The following is a 15,050-nucleotide window of genomic DNA, read 5'->3' as shown; positions in this document are numbered from 1 at the left end:
ATCTTCTCTCATAACATATATTCAAATCATCACTCGTATGCTCACTTTAAATACATTTGCTTTCATTTAAAATTTTAAATGGCTTCTTCTTCCCATTATCATTACCACAAAGATGATGATGAGGATTTTGATAACATATTTGATGATTTTTTGGAAAACCCTGATCTTTTTCCAGAACCAAAAGAGCGAAAAAAACGTATTTTTATCGAAAGAAACCGAGAAGAAGGCCACACCCTGATCTTTTTCCAGAACCAAAAGAGCAAAAAAACGTATTTTTATCGAGAGAAACCGAGAAAAAGGCCACGAGAAGCTTTGGAATGATTATTTTAGCGAAACTCCAACATACTCTCACAATTTATTCCGGCGACGGTTTCGAATGATCAAACCATTGTTCTTGTGTATTGTCCATCGTCTCTCTACAGAAGTAGAGTATTTTCGACCAACAGAAGATGCAGTCGGACGGTCGAGTCTATCTCCACTCCAGAAATGTACCGCAGCAATTCGTCAATTGGCGTATGGTGGTGGAGCTGATACAGTTGACGAATATGTACTACTTGGTGAAACAACAGCTCGAAAATGTTTGCACCATTTTACTGTCGGAATAATCCACTTGTTTGGGGATCAATACATCAGACGTCCCACACCGGAGGATCTTGAAAGACTACTCCTTGTTGGTGAACAACGTGGATTTCTCGGAATGATTGGAAGCATCGACTGTATGCATTGAAAGTGGAAGAATTGCCCCACCGCTTGGAAAGGAATGTATTCACAGCAACAATTGTGTTGGAGGTGGTTGCTTCATATGACCTCTGGATATGGCACACATTTTTTGGAGCTCCAGGTACTATGAACGATCTTAATATTCTTGATCGATCACCTGTTTTTGATGACATTATTAACGGGATAGCTCCGCAAGTAAACTTTTATGTCAACGGAAGGGAGTACAATTTGGCTTAATATCTGACGGATGGTATTTATCCAAAATGGGGGACTTTTATTCAATCTATCCGACTACCACAAGGTCCGAAAAATTCTTTATTTGCTAAAACCCAAGAATCCGTTCGAAAAGATGTTGAGCGCGCCTTTGGGGTCCTGCAAGCTAGGTTCGCCGTTGTTAGAAATCCTTCTAATTTATGGAATAAAAACAAAATATCATATATTATGAGAGCATGTCTCATACTCCATAATATGATTGTACAAGATGAACGAGATTCACACATTCTTGAGGAATTTCAAGATGAAGATCTTACATTTGCCGTTAAAAAGTCTACAAAACACGGCAATACAATTGGTCGTTGCAAAAAAGTTCGGGATCCACAAATCCATCAACAATTAAAAAAAGATTTGATTGAAAATATATAGGAAAATTTGGACATCTTCCAAATTATATATAATGTTTAAGTTTCTATGAATTCAATAAAATGTTTATTTGCTTTTATTTATGATGTTTGTAAATTTTTTTTTTTTTAGCAACTTTGTAATATTTTTTGTGTTTGTGTTTTCTATTTAAATGTTAAATGTTTTATATTTAAAACTTATCCTTTATATGTCATTACTTATAAAAATAAATAATTAATTTACTAAGAAACCACTAAAAGTTCTAGCAATAATCTACACTTTTGAGATTGTCCATAACCTTTGTCTCTTACCATCACAATAACATTAAAATAAGCTAAGAACACACAATTTGGTCCTAGCAATAATGATGCTCTTATGCCCTTCCACAATGGTCGATGCTAAGAACACATACTGCAATTAACTTTTTCTTTAGCTTATTCTTATAGGATGTTTCAATTATTTTTCTGTAAAAAAAAAAAAAAGAACTCAAAGAAGAAATCGTGTACACCTTGTTGTGTTCGTACCACGAAACAAAAAACATAGTTGCTCTCTTTTCTTACCCACTAGTGAAAAACAAACATCCTAATGTAATTAAGTAAACAAAACAATTTGACACGATCTGGTCGGCAGACAAAACCATATCGACACAACAAACGTTGAAATCTCTTCAAATCTAGAACCACTCTGTTTGGGAAATCGAATCTAGCAGGCAGTATTATTGTCCTCATGGAATGGTGTTTCACTACTAGGGCTTTATCTAGCAGGAGGTGGAGGGCCAAGGGATTTAGCCATGCCAACCCAAGCAACAATCCCAAAGGCGAGAATTATCCAACCGCATACATCGTAAGTGAAGTCATTGTTCTTCTTCTTATTCTTCCCACCCTGCAAAAGCAAGGATAATTTCTCTCACTTTCTGCTTTACCTTCTCATAATCTTGAGACTAGTGAAATAACTGTATGAAACAAGCGCATTAAAGAAGCAACAAAACTTACGCCAGCATTTGAAGAAGCAGAGGGACCTGCTCCACCTCCTCCAGCCAGTGCCTGCTGCATCATTCCACCATGCTTATGTATCTCCTTATGCAGTTTCGGCCCCTACTCACATAGACAGAAAGGTTTCAGGAATTGATAAATAAAAAAAAAATACAAAGACCACAGAACCAAATGTCAAACGATTCTCCCCTTGGTTTTTTCTTTAACAACAACACTCTCCATGATTAATGTAATAATGACACAAAAAGTTGAAAGAGGTACCTCTGTTGCAACTTCCATGGACTTGAGATACATCTCATTACCTGGATCCTGCGAAACAAAAAAACAAACAACAAAATAAGAAGTTGGTTTCATTAACAGAGTACCTCACATTCAATTCAAAACCATACAAATGTACCATATTTTCAGCTCTCTCGAAATAGTCAGCAGCTTTATCAAAGAGACCTTGGGCTACATCGGAGTCCGGATTAAGAAACGCTTGGGAAGAGTAGGCGTTGCCAAGACACCAAAGAGCCTGATGCTTCCCTGGGTTTATTGTTAATACCTCTTCGAACTTGGAAAGAGCATCTACACAATAGACCGTTGCATTTTGTTTTGTTATTTTCTTAGCAAAAAAGATTTACCTAAGACTTTTTTAACAAAGACTCATACCATCTAACATGAGCTTTGCATCAGCAACACTCTGGAACTGGGAAAGTTCAAGCAATGCTCCACCCCACTTTTGCAAATTCTGTATATCAAATCGAATCATAGAAACCTATATCAATCAATCTGATCTCCTAAAATCTCTAATTCAGGTTATACATCTCCATAAAATGATCCTGAACGATAGGGAAAAAAAATCAAATAGTACAAACCTCAGAATCGAGAGGATCCTTCTTGTACTGTTCCTCGCAAGCGTTTCGAGCGAGGTCGACCATCATAAGCCTATCGAAATCGGCAGCAGAGAATTCCATCCTGAGATGCAGCGCAAGGGAAATCAAATCTAGGGTTTGGTTCTGAATGCTAGGGAAGTTGGATGAAGAAGAAGAAGAAGACCTGGACACGATATAAGTCTCCGAGGGTTTTAGTCGGATGTTTTGTTTGTAACATTATTGGGCTTTTCAATGGACTTTCTGGGTCGAACTGGGCCTTTTGATGATGTCCTCAGACAAACACTACCTCTGTATTCTTACTTCATTAATTAAACTCCATATTGTTTTCAGTTGCATTAATGAAATATCCTAAAACGAATAAAACTGAGTAATTTATTACTTATATTTTCAGTTACATTAATGAAATATGCTTAAATAAATTTAAACTTTCTATTTTATTGTTTGTCTTTTTCAGTTACCTTAATGAAATATCCTTAAATAAATTTGGACATAATGTCATTTAACCAACAAAAAAAACTCATGAGTTATCCTTACGTGCATAATTTTAATAATGAAGATTTTAAAAAACGTGCATCATTAAAATGTTACCTAAATTATACAGCACTAATATATAACAAGCATCAATAAAACTAGAATTTGACTCACACAATTGTACGGATATTATTTTCAGTTGATTAAATTAAAAAATATTTATTTATTCAAAAAATATTTAAGAATAGCTATGTTTTTAAAAATTATATGGTATTATTTGCTCATAACTCATTTGTCATTTGCTAAATTGTTGGAAATAAAATTTTAGCATAATATAACTCAGTTGTCATTTGCTAAATTTATGGTTATTATTTATATTTTTTATTATTTAATTATAATATTTTCATTTTATATTTGCAAGAGAAATGAATTTTCTTTCAAACAATATTTTTGTAAATGTATTTTTTTAAAAATAATCAATTTAAATTGTTATTATCATTGAATATAATTATTTTTGACATAATTTGAGTTTTCGTTTACATCAAAACTTATCATATTTTAGGATAATTTTAATTTAAAATGTAATTTTCATATTTTTTAAACAAATTCTAAAAATATTTTTTAAATATTTTGTTATAATTTTTTAAAAAATATTGAGTTGCTTTTCAAATAAAAAGGTAAAGATATTAATAATATTCTAATTAAAATATGTAAAATTTAATATAGTTTTAAGGAAATGGTCAAAAAAAATTACACATAAAAAATCATGATTTTTGTTAACGGAGCGGATCATTATTTATATGATATCGCAAACTAAAGAAAAATTTATGTTTTTACAATTATCTAATTAACTATGTATACTCATTTTTTATATTTTTAATATGATATCACACATTCGTAAAAATATAGATAGTTTAAGATGCAAAAAATTTTTTACTTAATGAATATAATATGAATAAATTTTACAAAAACATCATTTAATAAAATAAATAATTAAAAATTGAAAATTCATAGGATCTAGTTCCCATGTATTAAATTAGGAAGAACCCCATCAATCCAATCTAAACCCAAATGAAAAAGAAGAATGTTATTATGTGAGATTGGATATACTGTATCACTACATAAACATACTTGAAATTTATGCTCAAACATTTTTTTTGGGAGATGACGATGATTAACTGAAACATTAAACAAGTCATCCGTACGGATTTTACTCAAGGCATACAAAGTGATGGAGCTATCATATTGATGTTTGAGATGGAGTATCCTAATTCCCAAGTCTCTCCTACTCCGTCAGGTAAGCTCTTGCAGCAATTGTTGTATATTTCTTGTAGAGTTTACAACAATTTTGAAGGTTTATATATGTTGGTTACAATAAGTTTTTCTATAAGGTTAATAGTGAAATCTTTAAAGCTTTTCTAGGAATAATCGTGTCTTTAATGAGATTGGATTGTTTGAACACTACAGCATTTGAAAAGGGCCTGTGTCATGCGTCCCCACTTCCTTTAAGAAAAGCAACAATGAATGGTTAAGTCATAATCCAAAAAATGTTTTAGCCAAAAAATCATAACATTAATGAATCTCTTTTTTAAACCTAGAATTATGACACGGTTTGTCAATTGTAATTCTGTCAAATCTATTAAAAATCCCAATGGATTAAAAACCAGCCTTATGAAATGAATCAATCACATGCAACACCATCAAACCACAAAATTGCAGAAACAAATAACCATAATCCGTAATTCGAAACCATCAGGCGTTTAACCGAAAACAAAACATAGAAAACGACAAAGATCCATCCGTCAGAAGAAAAAAAGTGGAAAATAAAGAGATAGTACGCATCGACAAGACTTGTCCATCAGATCATAACAAACTCAGCCTTACCAACCGCCTGACCGCTGTCCGTTTCAACGTCCACCGCTAGTACAATCCCTGGAGAAATGTCCCGACTCTCCACAGGAGTAGCAGCTTCCTCCACCGCCGCCACCTCCTCTACCTCCACCGCCGTATCCTCCCCCTCCTTGGGAACACTCTCTCGCCATGTGACCTGGCTCACCACACTTGTAGCAGTCGCCTCCTCCTCCTCCTCCTCCTCGGCCACCACCACCACCACCTCGTCCACCGTAACTTCCACGGCCTCCACCTCTTCCTCCGTATCCGTCGCCGCCAAAGCCTCCGCGTCCTCCAGATGAACCACGGCTGGTACCTTGGACTGGAGCGCCATCGGGTCCGGTCACCTCGATGGCTTTGGTACGGCCACTGTGGTTGTCGACCTCAACAAGGAACTCGACAGATTCTCCTTCAGCGAGGCTTCGGTATCCCTCAGATCTGATGGAGGACTGGTGAACGAAGAGATCTTCGCCGCCGTCTTCGGGGGTGATGAAACCGAACCCCTTCTCGGCAGCAAACCACTTGACCGAGCCCCTGCGCTTAGCACCGCCGTTGTCGTTTTCTCCACTCATCTTCTCTCTCTCTTTCTTTCTTTCTTTGTCTACAAAACGAAGCCCTAGATACCTATTATAACCCTCTATTTATATACTTCTTTAATGCTAATGACATCACCGTCCTCCAAAACTATAAAAGCCGGCTAATAGCCCATTAATAACGTAATGAGAAGTAGCCCAAAAAGGCCCAAATACACCTCGTCGTTTAGGGTTTCATCTCTCCGAGTTTATATATAAACTAAACCATCATCTAACGCAGAATCTCTACTCGTTGGCCGTCATGGTAATGCTTCAATCACACTAGTTAACATGTTCTTAGCTTGTAATACGTGCTTCTATGCTTATCCTATTGTTTTCTTCTTCTTCAGGTGAAGTACTCGCAAGAACCCGACAATTCCACCAAATGTAAGAACACTGATTATCTAGCTTCACACTGTTATTGTGTTTCTACAGTTATTAATTTCGTTTCGTTCGGTACGTTCCTTTAGCTTGTAAGGCGAGGGGAGCAGATCTCAGGGTCCACTTCAAGGTAAATTTTTTGTGCTTATTTTGAATCTTAGAAATGAATCTGATTAGGGTTTTCTATTGGAGATTAGGACAAAACCTGATTAGCAAAAAGCAGGGCTCTGTTTTTGTACGTAACAGAGTTCACGTAAATGTCAGGAACATCGAATTGGTCATCGTGTTTGGGTGAACCTACGTTTTTTTTTTTAATATCTGATGGGTTCAGTTCATGATGGTACATTTTAGCTTCTGTTCTAGCTCAAAATATCAACTTTGTTAATTGTTGTATCAATCTATATATATAGTAACACCACCCACACTCGTTTATTGAAATGATTATTGCTATAGATGATTAAAAGTTTGCATTTGTAATATTTAAACATTACAATATGCTTACGATGTTTAAGGAAACGAACACTAGGTTCTTTTACTGATCTGGGTTAATCTGATATTGTGAACAGAACACTAGGGAAACAGCGCATGCCATCAGAAAGCTACCCTTGATCAAGGCGAAAAGGTACTTGGAAGATGTGATAGCTCACAAGCAAGCTATCCCCTTCACACGTTTCTGTCGTGGTGTTGGACGTACTGCTCAGGCAAAGAACAGGCATTCAAACGGTCAAGGTCGTTGGCCTGCCAAGTCTGCTCAGTTCGTTCTCGATCTTCTCAAGAATGCTGAGAGCAATGCTGAGGTGACTTTGAACTCGTTACTGTTGACTTTGTGTTACTGAGTTGGCGCTTCTTTAATTTACTAATAACCGATTGATTATTATCAGGTCAAAGGGTTGGATGTTGATGCCCTTTTCATTTCGCACATCCAAGTGAACCAAGCAGCAAAGCAGAGGCGGAGGACATACCGTGCTCATGGAAGAATTAATCGTATGTTCTCTTTGCAACTGCTTTTTATTTTCAACTTTTGTTTATTTTTCGCATTGTGCTGACTCTTTTTCATCTGCAGCTTACATGTCAAACCCATGCCACATTGAGTTGATATTGTCAGAGAAGGAAGAGCCTGTGAAGAAAGAGGTAATGTATCAATCTCAATGCCCAACCATCACCCGTTGATTGATATGCTTTTCTCATGTCGTATCTTGTTTAATTTTCAGCCGGAGACTAAGTTGGCCGCCAAGTCCAAAAAAGGAGCCTCGTCTTGAGCCTAGGGACTGTAGTTATCGTGTGGTCACATTGTGTGATATATTTTGTTCACTTTTATTACTGCAAGACAACGCAGCCGATTAAAAAACTTAAGAATATGATTATTGAATTTTGGATAACAGAAGCGTTGACTTTATTTACAAATCATTACAAAATCGTGAAGTTAATCTTCAAACGTGGCTCGGTGTGATTAAAGCTTTTAAACATTATTATCTGACAAATAATTAATCATTTTCAAGTACGTGGTGAATGTCAAGTCTCATGATCCACGTTACAACAGTTGAATAAATGATGCAATAAGCGATCAATCCAAGTCGTTAATTAAAATGGACTTGTCGTCGCCGATTATACCCGGCTTGACGGACGACGTAGCGGCGCTCTGCCTCTCACGAATCCCGCGCTCAAACTTTCGTGTACTTTATCAGGTCTGCTGGCGGTGGAAGACATTCCTCATGAGCGAGCATTTCACCGCCGTTCGAAAGTTGACCGGAATGGTGGAGGAATTCATGTGTGTTTTGGTGGAAACCGTGCCTGGCAAGAAAGTGTACTGGGAAGTTTTCGACAGCTCGGGGAACAAACTGGGACAGATACCTAACGTCCCTGGGCCAATGAAGTGGGGATACGGCGTCACGGTGCTCGGTGGCGAGAAGATTTTGTTCATCGGTGGATATACGGGGATCCCCGGAGGCTGTGTGACCAATAGAAACACTCCCCTTGCTTCGGCTGATGTTTACGAGTTTGATCCTGCTACTAACAGGTCTTCTTCTGACCCTCTTCCATTAGCTCTCTTAGAAATCTGATCAATATGTGACATACATTTCTCTAAAGAAACATAGATCGGTTATCTTTTCTTCAGGATTCTTACACAACTGTATGGTAGTAGAGTGATTTGAGTCTGGTGTTCAACTGATTTCCTGATATCTTGTTGTAATGATATAAACAGATGGGGGAAACTGCCGGACATGAACATACCACGTTACAACTTTGCATTAGCTGAAGTGGACGGCCTTTTGTATGTGGTTCGAGGCTATACCAATGATGGTTATTGCCTTCTCAACTCTGATGTATACAACCCGGAAACTAACCAGTGGACCCTTATGGATTGTCCACAATTCAGAAATATCAGTGGCTTCACATTCTCCTTCAATTCCAAACTCTACGCTATAGGTGGGAACAAGAAAATGCCAAGAATGGACACTGATTAAACATAGTTTCTTACTCGTACATACATTATGATGTTTTTTTCAGGCAATGGATCATGCACCGTCGACATATATGACCCCAAAACAAAGAAATGGGAAGAGTTAGAGTTGGCGAAATCAATGTCGGTCTATGCCTACACTGTTGTGAGGAACAAAGTCTTTCTTGGACAAGGACATGCCTGGACGTCTGGGGGTGTTTGATCCAGAGGAGAATTCATGGACCACGGTGTTTGTGCCTACGGTGGCGGGAGGTTTCCGGTTTGGAGTAGGGCAATGGAACAATAAGGTTCTGTTGTTTTCAAGGCTTTCTGTACACGAGACCATAATGAATGATTTTGATAAAGAGAAAGGGTCCAAGTGGAGATATTGTAGTCAGATTAAACCATCTGGTTCTCACTTGTTCAGCGTTCTCATCAACTTCTGATTTCCCCCTCTGACTTCAATCTTTTCTCTAGTGTGTGTACGTGCTTAACGTTTTGTGGCTGTGTCTTGTGTGTCTGGCAAATGCCCTCAACGTTGTCAACCTGATTCTTATATATGTTAGGTTTGTAATGTACCACTAAACTTGTGTGTGTGTGTATAAATCGTACATGGGCGACTCGACCCTAATCGAAACGATTTCTTAAAATCCGATTAATACACGATTTAAATCAGTTTAAATTGTTTTCAATAATTAAAATCGATTTGTATCCATATGAATTGGTCTAAATCTATTAAAAGTAACAATGTTCGTAAAAACCCATAATTTTGCTTAATTTTTTTTGTTTTGTATATCTAATTTTGATAATTCATCAAAATAATTTTATGATTAAATCCAAAAACTAAAATATCTTATATTTAAAATAAATCAATAATTCTTTAACGTTTAGGCTTCGTCTACCCCAAATAATCGGTCTAGTAGCTACTCATCTACAAAACGATTAGTTATATCCTAGTGATTTTTTAAACATTGGCTTTTCTATTTTTCATTCTTGATTATAGTGCAAAATGTCTGTTCTTATAAGAGTTATAACCAGTGCTGATAAATATGGAAACGACAACTGAAGTGGGACCATAAGATAGGCTCGTTAGCCAATGGTGTGTTATGCATGAGATCATCTATGATACTAACACCAAGCCTTTTTACGATGATTAACAGGTTAAACTGTTAAAGGTTTGGATGTTGATGCCCTATTCATTTCTCGCATCCAAGGGAACCAAGCAGCTAAGCAGAGGCGTTCCGATTTAAAAAAAAAACGTGAAGATATGATGATTGGATTTTGGATAAGAAAAGCGTTGACTTTATTTACAAATCAACGGAATATCATGAAATAATCTGAATTTGATTAGAGCTTACAAACATTAACGTAGAAATAATAAATCATTTTCAATTGTGCTTATTTATCCACGAAAACACTTGTTCAACGTAATCTAAGAGGTATCAATAGAATTCCTCCCCTTGCTTCGGGTGAGGTTTTCGAGTTCAGTCCTGCTACTAACAGTTCCGCCATCTGAATCTCTCTTCCATTAGTTCTATTACAAATCTGATCAAATATGTGACATACATACACATACATCTTCTCTAAAGAAACATAAATCTTTTCTTCAACTGCTTTCTTGATTATCTTGTCTGAATGATATCAACAGAAACCCTCCCCTTGCTTCGGTTGATGTTTACGAGTTCAATCCTGCTACTAACAGGTCTTCCATTTGAATTTCTCTTCTCTTACAAATCTGATCAATAATGTGACATCCATCTATACATCTTGTCTAAAGAAACACAGAGGTTTTCTTTGAACTGATTTCTTGTCGGAATGATATCAACAGCTGGAGAAAACTGGCTGACATGAACATACCACGTTATGACTTTTCGTTAGCTGAAGTGAACGGCTGGTCCAAGGCTTTAGAAATGGTGGTTATTGCCTTTTCAACTCTGAAGTATACAGCCCGCAAACCAACTAATGGAGCCTTTATGGATGGTGAGTTTTTACCATCAGCTAGCTGCTTTGCTTTCTCCTTCAAGTCCAAACTATACGCTTTAGGTAGGAACAAGAAAATGCCAACAGGGGACACTAGTTAAATTAACTAAGTTTTTTTTTTTGAATTCTTACATAATTGGTGATGATCTTTTCAGCCAATGCATCCAGCATCATGAACATATATGACCCTAAAACGGAGACGTGGGAAAAGTTAGGTTTGAAGGAGTTATTGTCGGTCAGTTCCTACACTCTTGTGAGGAACATAGTGTATTTCTTGGACAAGGACTTGACTGGACGTCTGGGACTGTTTGATCCAGAGGAGAATTCATGAACTGATGACTTTGTGCCTGCGGTAGAGGGAGGTTACCGGTCCGGATTAGGGCAATTGAACAATAAGGTTCTGCTGTGTTTTCACGGCTTTCTGTACGTGAGACCTTAATGAATGATTTTGATAAAGAGGAAGGATTCAAGTGGAGAGATTGTGATCAGATTAAACCATCTGGTTCTTAATACACGTTCTCATCAACTTCTGATTTCCGTGTGTGTGGGTAACGTTCTCTGGCTCCATCATTCGCTGAATGATGCCTCTGACGTTAATGGCCCTCTGTTTCCCGCTGCTCGGTTTGATTTCACAAAATCGTAAATTTAATTAGGAAAAGATACTTTATACTCTCGGTAAGTAATATTTTTTCTCTTTTTTATTGAATTATGATTATATATTTATATCAAGTCTCTTCCAAATTTGCAGATATAATAGCTGAACACTAAGAGGACTACAATTTCATCCGTCTGGACATTGTTCTCTAACCAGATTTGTTATTATTGTTCTGTCTCTTTGTTTTTAATCCATCTCAAATACCTCTCTTGGTATATATTAGGCCTGGAACTTTTATCCGAGATCCGGATTCGATCCGGATCCGATCAGAAAATCAGGATATCCGGAGGGGCCGAATCCGGATGCCGAATCCGGATCCGGATAGTAAAATGTTGGATCCGTCAAAGCCGGATCCGGATCCGGATATTTTAATTTTTTAGTCCGGATATCCGGATCCGTAAGTTTTATTAATAACTATTTCAAAAATAGTAATATCTATATATAAAAATTAATTTTATTTAATATACTTTATTTTTATAATAGTATATATAAATTTTATGTAAATTTTGTAATATTATACATAGAAATAATTAAAAACATTATATATTTTTTTATTTTTAAATTATTGTTAATATTTTATATATATTAATATTATTTTTTATTTATTTTAAGTATCCAAATCCGGATCCGGATATCCGCCGGATATTATAATTTTTAGAAGGATATCCGACATCCGGATATCCGAGAACCCCGGATCCGGATAAGGATAGTAAAATTATGGATCCGCTGGATAAGGGATCCGGATCCGGATACCTTAAAATTGCCCGGATACCCGATCCGTCGAGTCCTAGTATATATGTCTCTATGTAATTTATTTACTTATTTCAGTTTTATTTTTATTTGGGATGAAAAGGGTCAACACCTTAGAAGAAGAAAAGAATCAAAATCGCTAGATGTGGTTTAGGATAGAAGATTATAAAAATGTTGATGAGGAGTCTAATCAGAATTCAGTAACGTGTACAGATAAAAAACGATTAAAATCAAGTATGTGTACTTAATTATGTTTCATTCTATTAAAAAAAACAAGAGGGAAACAAATGTCGTTGTGGTCGAGTGCTAAATAGACGGACTTAAAACTCTAAGACGATACAAATTCGATTTACCTAACTGCGCAAAATTAAATCACATTCTTAGCACTTCTGCAGTTCTGGTTTGCTTTACAAGCATAAACTCACGAGGCATTGAGTTGCTCTGTTTTTAGTTATAAGGTTTTTCTTTTCCAACTTTCAATACGAAAAGCTACACGCGAATGATATAACATTATCATTAAACAAAATAATAATTTCTAATTATATTAATATATTTATTTACGTTATTTTTTTAATCAAAACCAAATTTTTTTTTATCAAAACCGCACTACTTTTATTATCAAATCTGCACTTGTCCCGCAAACCGCATGAACCACAGTTGAACTACACCACATTTTAATTCCGCACCGCTTATATTATCAAAACTGCGGTTACCATTCGGACCCTAAAATATAAACTAAAATCATAATATTTGATGTGGTATTAGTTGGACCGCTACTTATTTCCTATCCAAAGCTTTCAAGTGCGGTTTTCTAGATTATTGGTTATTTTTAACTGGTCAAAATCATTTGCGTTTTTTGGACTTTCTCTTTCCAAAACCGCACTGTTTTAAAATGTTTTCGTGATTGGTGACATAACTGTGGTTTTGTGAAAACCGCGTTAAAAACCGCATTCGGACATTCACCATTCACCTTAATATTCCCATGTTGCGGATGGCGTCAATCTCTACGTTACACGGAAGCTTCATCGGATGTCCGCTTCTCGCTTCGGAACCGGAATCGGAATCGGAACCTTGTGGAAGCTTACGGAATTTCGCTTCCAAAACGCTTCTAAAATATTCTCTTTAAAAACACGTTGGAAGCTTACGATTCCGTTTTGGAATCACGCTTCATTTAAAAAAAAAAACACAATGTCTTATATCAATAAGAATATAAAATTATAGTTTTTAATTTATATAAAATCCAAATTTTAATAGTATTGAATAGAGAGAATATAAATATACAAATATTAAAACTAATACTATAAATTATCTTTATGCATTGAGGTTTTTTATTAAAGATAAATCATATATTCAAATATATTATGTCAATTAATTATAAAGACTTTGCTAGTCTAATCACCTAAGTTTTAAGTTCCCTAAGCTAGCAGGAGTTCCCTAAGTCTAAATTCTCGGATCCATTTTCTTCTGCTCCAGCTCTCCTTATATAGTTGTTTTAGGTCGGTGGCCCATTTACTCATTTGGGAATATTCCATTTTTCGTCGATCTTTGTAGTTATCCTCGAATCTTGACGTTTATCTTCGGAAACTTAACGATTATCCTACTTCCGCGAGTTAGGATAAACCGTCATAACTCCCATTAGGCTCGGGTCCCTTCTAAATCGTAGATTGGCCTCTAGACACGTTTAGATCCTCTCGGGCCGTTTTTAGGCCTTCGGGCTTTTCTACGATTTCAGTCGTAAAACTTCGAGAGTAACTCCGATCGAGACGAAACGAGAGGTATATGATCCAAAAGTCGGATATCACAACTATACGGAGGACACGAGAGTCGAAACGAGTCGAACTGGCCGGAATTTGATTGTCCTCGCCCTAGGGCGAGGTGAACCGGGCGAGGTGAACCGGGCGCTGATCGTCCTCGCCCATGGGCGAGGTGACCTTGGCGATGGTCGTCCTCGCCCATGGGCTGAGACTTTGCAGCTGGAGGTTCAGGTCAGCGGTCTCGAGCGGGATCTCGGAAAGTTGGTGAGTGCATTGTTTAGGATGAAGAAAGAGAAAAAAGCCAAGGCTTCCGAAGTCCGTCGTCTTCAGCGCCAAATCCAGAGTCAAGAGGAACCGAGGACTCGTGAGCCAGTGGGGCCGTTATCCCGCGGTACGAGTTTCATGCCCGCCTAACGAGGATGGCTGTTCTGTTTGATTCCCTCATGGCAGTCCGTAAGAAGGATCTGCCCTGGCGGGCATCGAGGGAGGTGATACGCCCAAAAATAGGGAAGGATCACTCGACCGGATTTTGAGAAAAGATATGAACTCCAAGAGGAGAACTGATGGAATGAGGGGTCGCACAAAGGTTGCGGAGTGGCCTTTGATATTCCCGAACCAGATTGTTGCCGGATGTGACTCACCGGTCCAACAAAGAGGCAATCTTGAACCGTTGCTTGATATGACTCACAAGACCAACGGACAAGGGCGTTCGCTTGGAGCTAGCCACACCAAGAAAACTAGAAAAGTTCTAAACAAAGAACAAAGAGTAAAGACTCAAAAAGAAGTTGAAAGAAAATGGAATGATTTTATTGATAGAAGTGTTTACATATTTATACTACTTGAGGAATAGAAAGAGACATATGAATGTATTAAAGATAGACTTAGTAAATCGAATCTGACTAGAATTTTGAAAGACAATGTATTAAACTCTTAAATTCCAGATCTGGTCAAA

At 36.9% G+C, this 15,050-nt stretch overlaps 3 protein-coding genes and 2 pseudogenes across 3 annotated transcripts; 3 read left to right on the top strand and 2 right to left on the bottom strand.

The window, feature by feature from the left end:
- Positions 1-1,809: 1,809 nt before the first annotated feature.
- On the bottom strand, positions 1,810-3,392 carry LOC106303660 (mitochondrial import receptor subunit TOM20-2). Its single transcript, XM_013739956.1, has 6 exons — positions 3,188-3,392; positions 2,982-3,060; positions 2,728-2,897; positions 2,592-2,639; positions 2,331-2,432; positions 1,810-2,220 (listed from the first exon to the last, which is right to left on the bottom strand). Exons 1-6 carry the CDS (start codon positions 3,284-3,286, stop codon positions 2,092-2,094), a joined length of 627 nt encoding a protein of 208 aa, XP_013595410.1. The 5' UTR covers positions 3,287-3,392; the 3' UTR covers positions 1,810-2,091.
- Positions 3,393-5,291: 1,899 nt separating this feature from the next.
- On the bottom strand, positions 5,292-6,176 carry LOC106302063 (cold shock protein 2-like). Its single transcript, XM_013738575.1, has one exon. It carries the CDS (start codon positions 6,136-6,138, stop codon positions 5,584-5,586), a length of 555 nt encoding a protein of 184 aa, XP_013594029.1. The 5' UTR covers positions 6,139-6,176; the 3' UTR covers positions 5,292-5,583.
- A 52-nt stretch (positions 6,177-6,228) lies between these two features.
- LOC106302748 (60S ribosomal protein L17-1) lies at positions 6,229-7,946 on the top strand. The gene is made up of 8 exons (XM_013739194.1): positions 6,229-6,262; positions 6,294-6,403; positions 6,489-6,525; positions 6,609-6,649; positions 7,086-7,316; positions 7,401-7,503; positions 7,583-7,650; positions 7,731-7,946. Exons 1-8 carry the CDS (start codon positions 6,229-6,231, stop codon positions 7,776-7,778), a joined length of 672 nt encoding a protein of 223 aa, XP_013594648.1. The 3' UTR covers positions 7,779-7,946.
- A 159-nt stretch (positions 7,947-8,105) lies between these two features.
- LOC106305121 lies at positions 8,106-9,565 on the top strand (annotated as a pseudogene).
- A 543-nt stretch (positions 9,566-10,108) lies between these two features.
- Positions 10,109-11,582, top strand: LOC106302747 (annotated as a pseudogene).
- The last annotated feature ends 3,468 nt before the right edge of the window (positions 11,583-15,050 follow it).

Source organism: Brassica oleracea, chromosome C7 (genome assembly GCF_000695525.1).
Source record: "Brassica oleracea var. oleracea cultivar TO1000 chromosome C7, BOL, whole genome shotgun sequence".
In the NCBI taxonomy this organism is placed as follows: Eukaryota; Viridiplantae; Streptophyta; class Magnoliopsida; order Brassicales; family Brassicaceae; genus Brassica; species Brassica oleracea.
The sequence above is the reverse complement of the archived record's forward strand: the minus strand, read 5'-3'. Positions and strand labels throughout refer to the sequence as shown.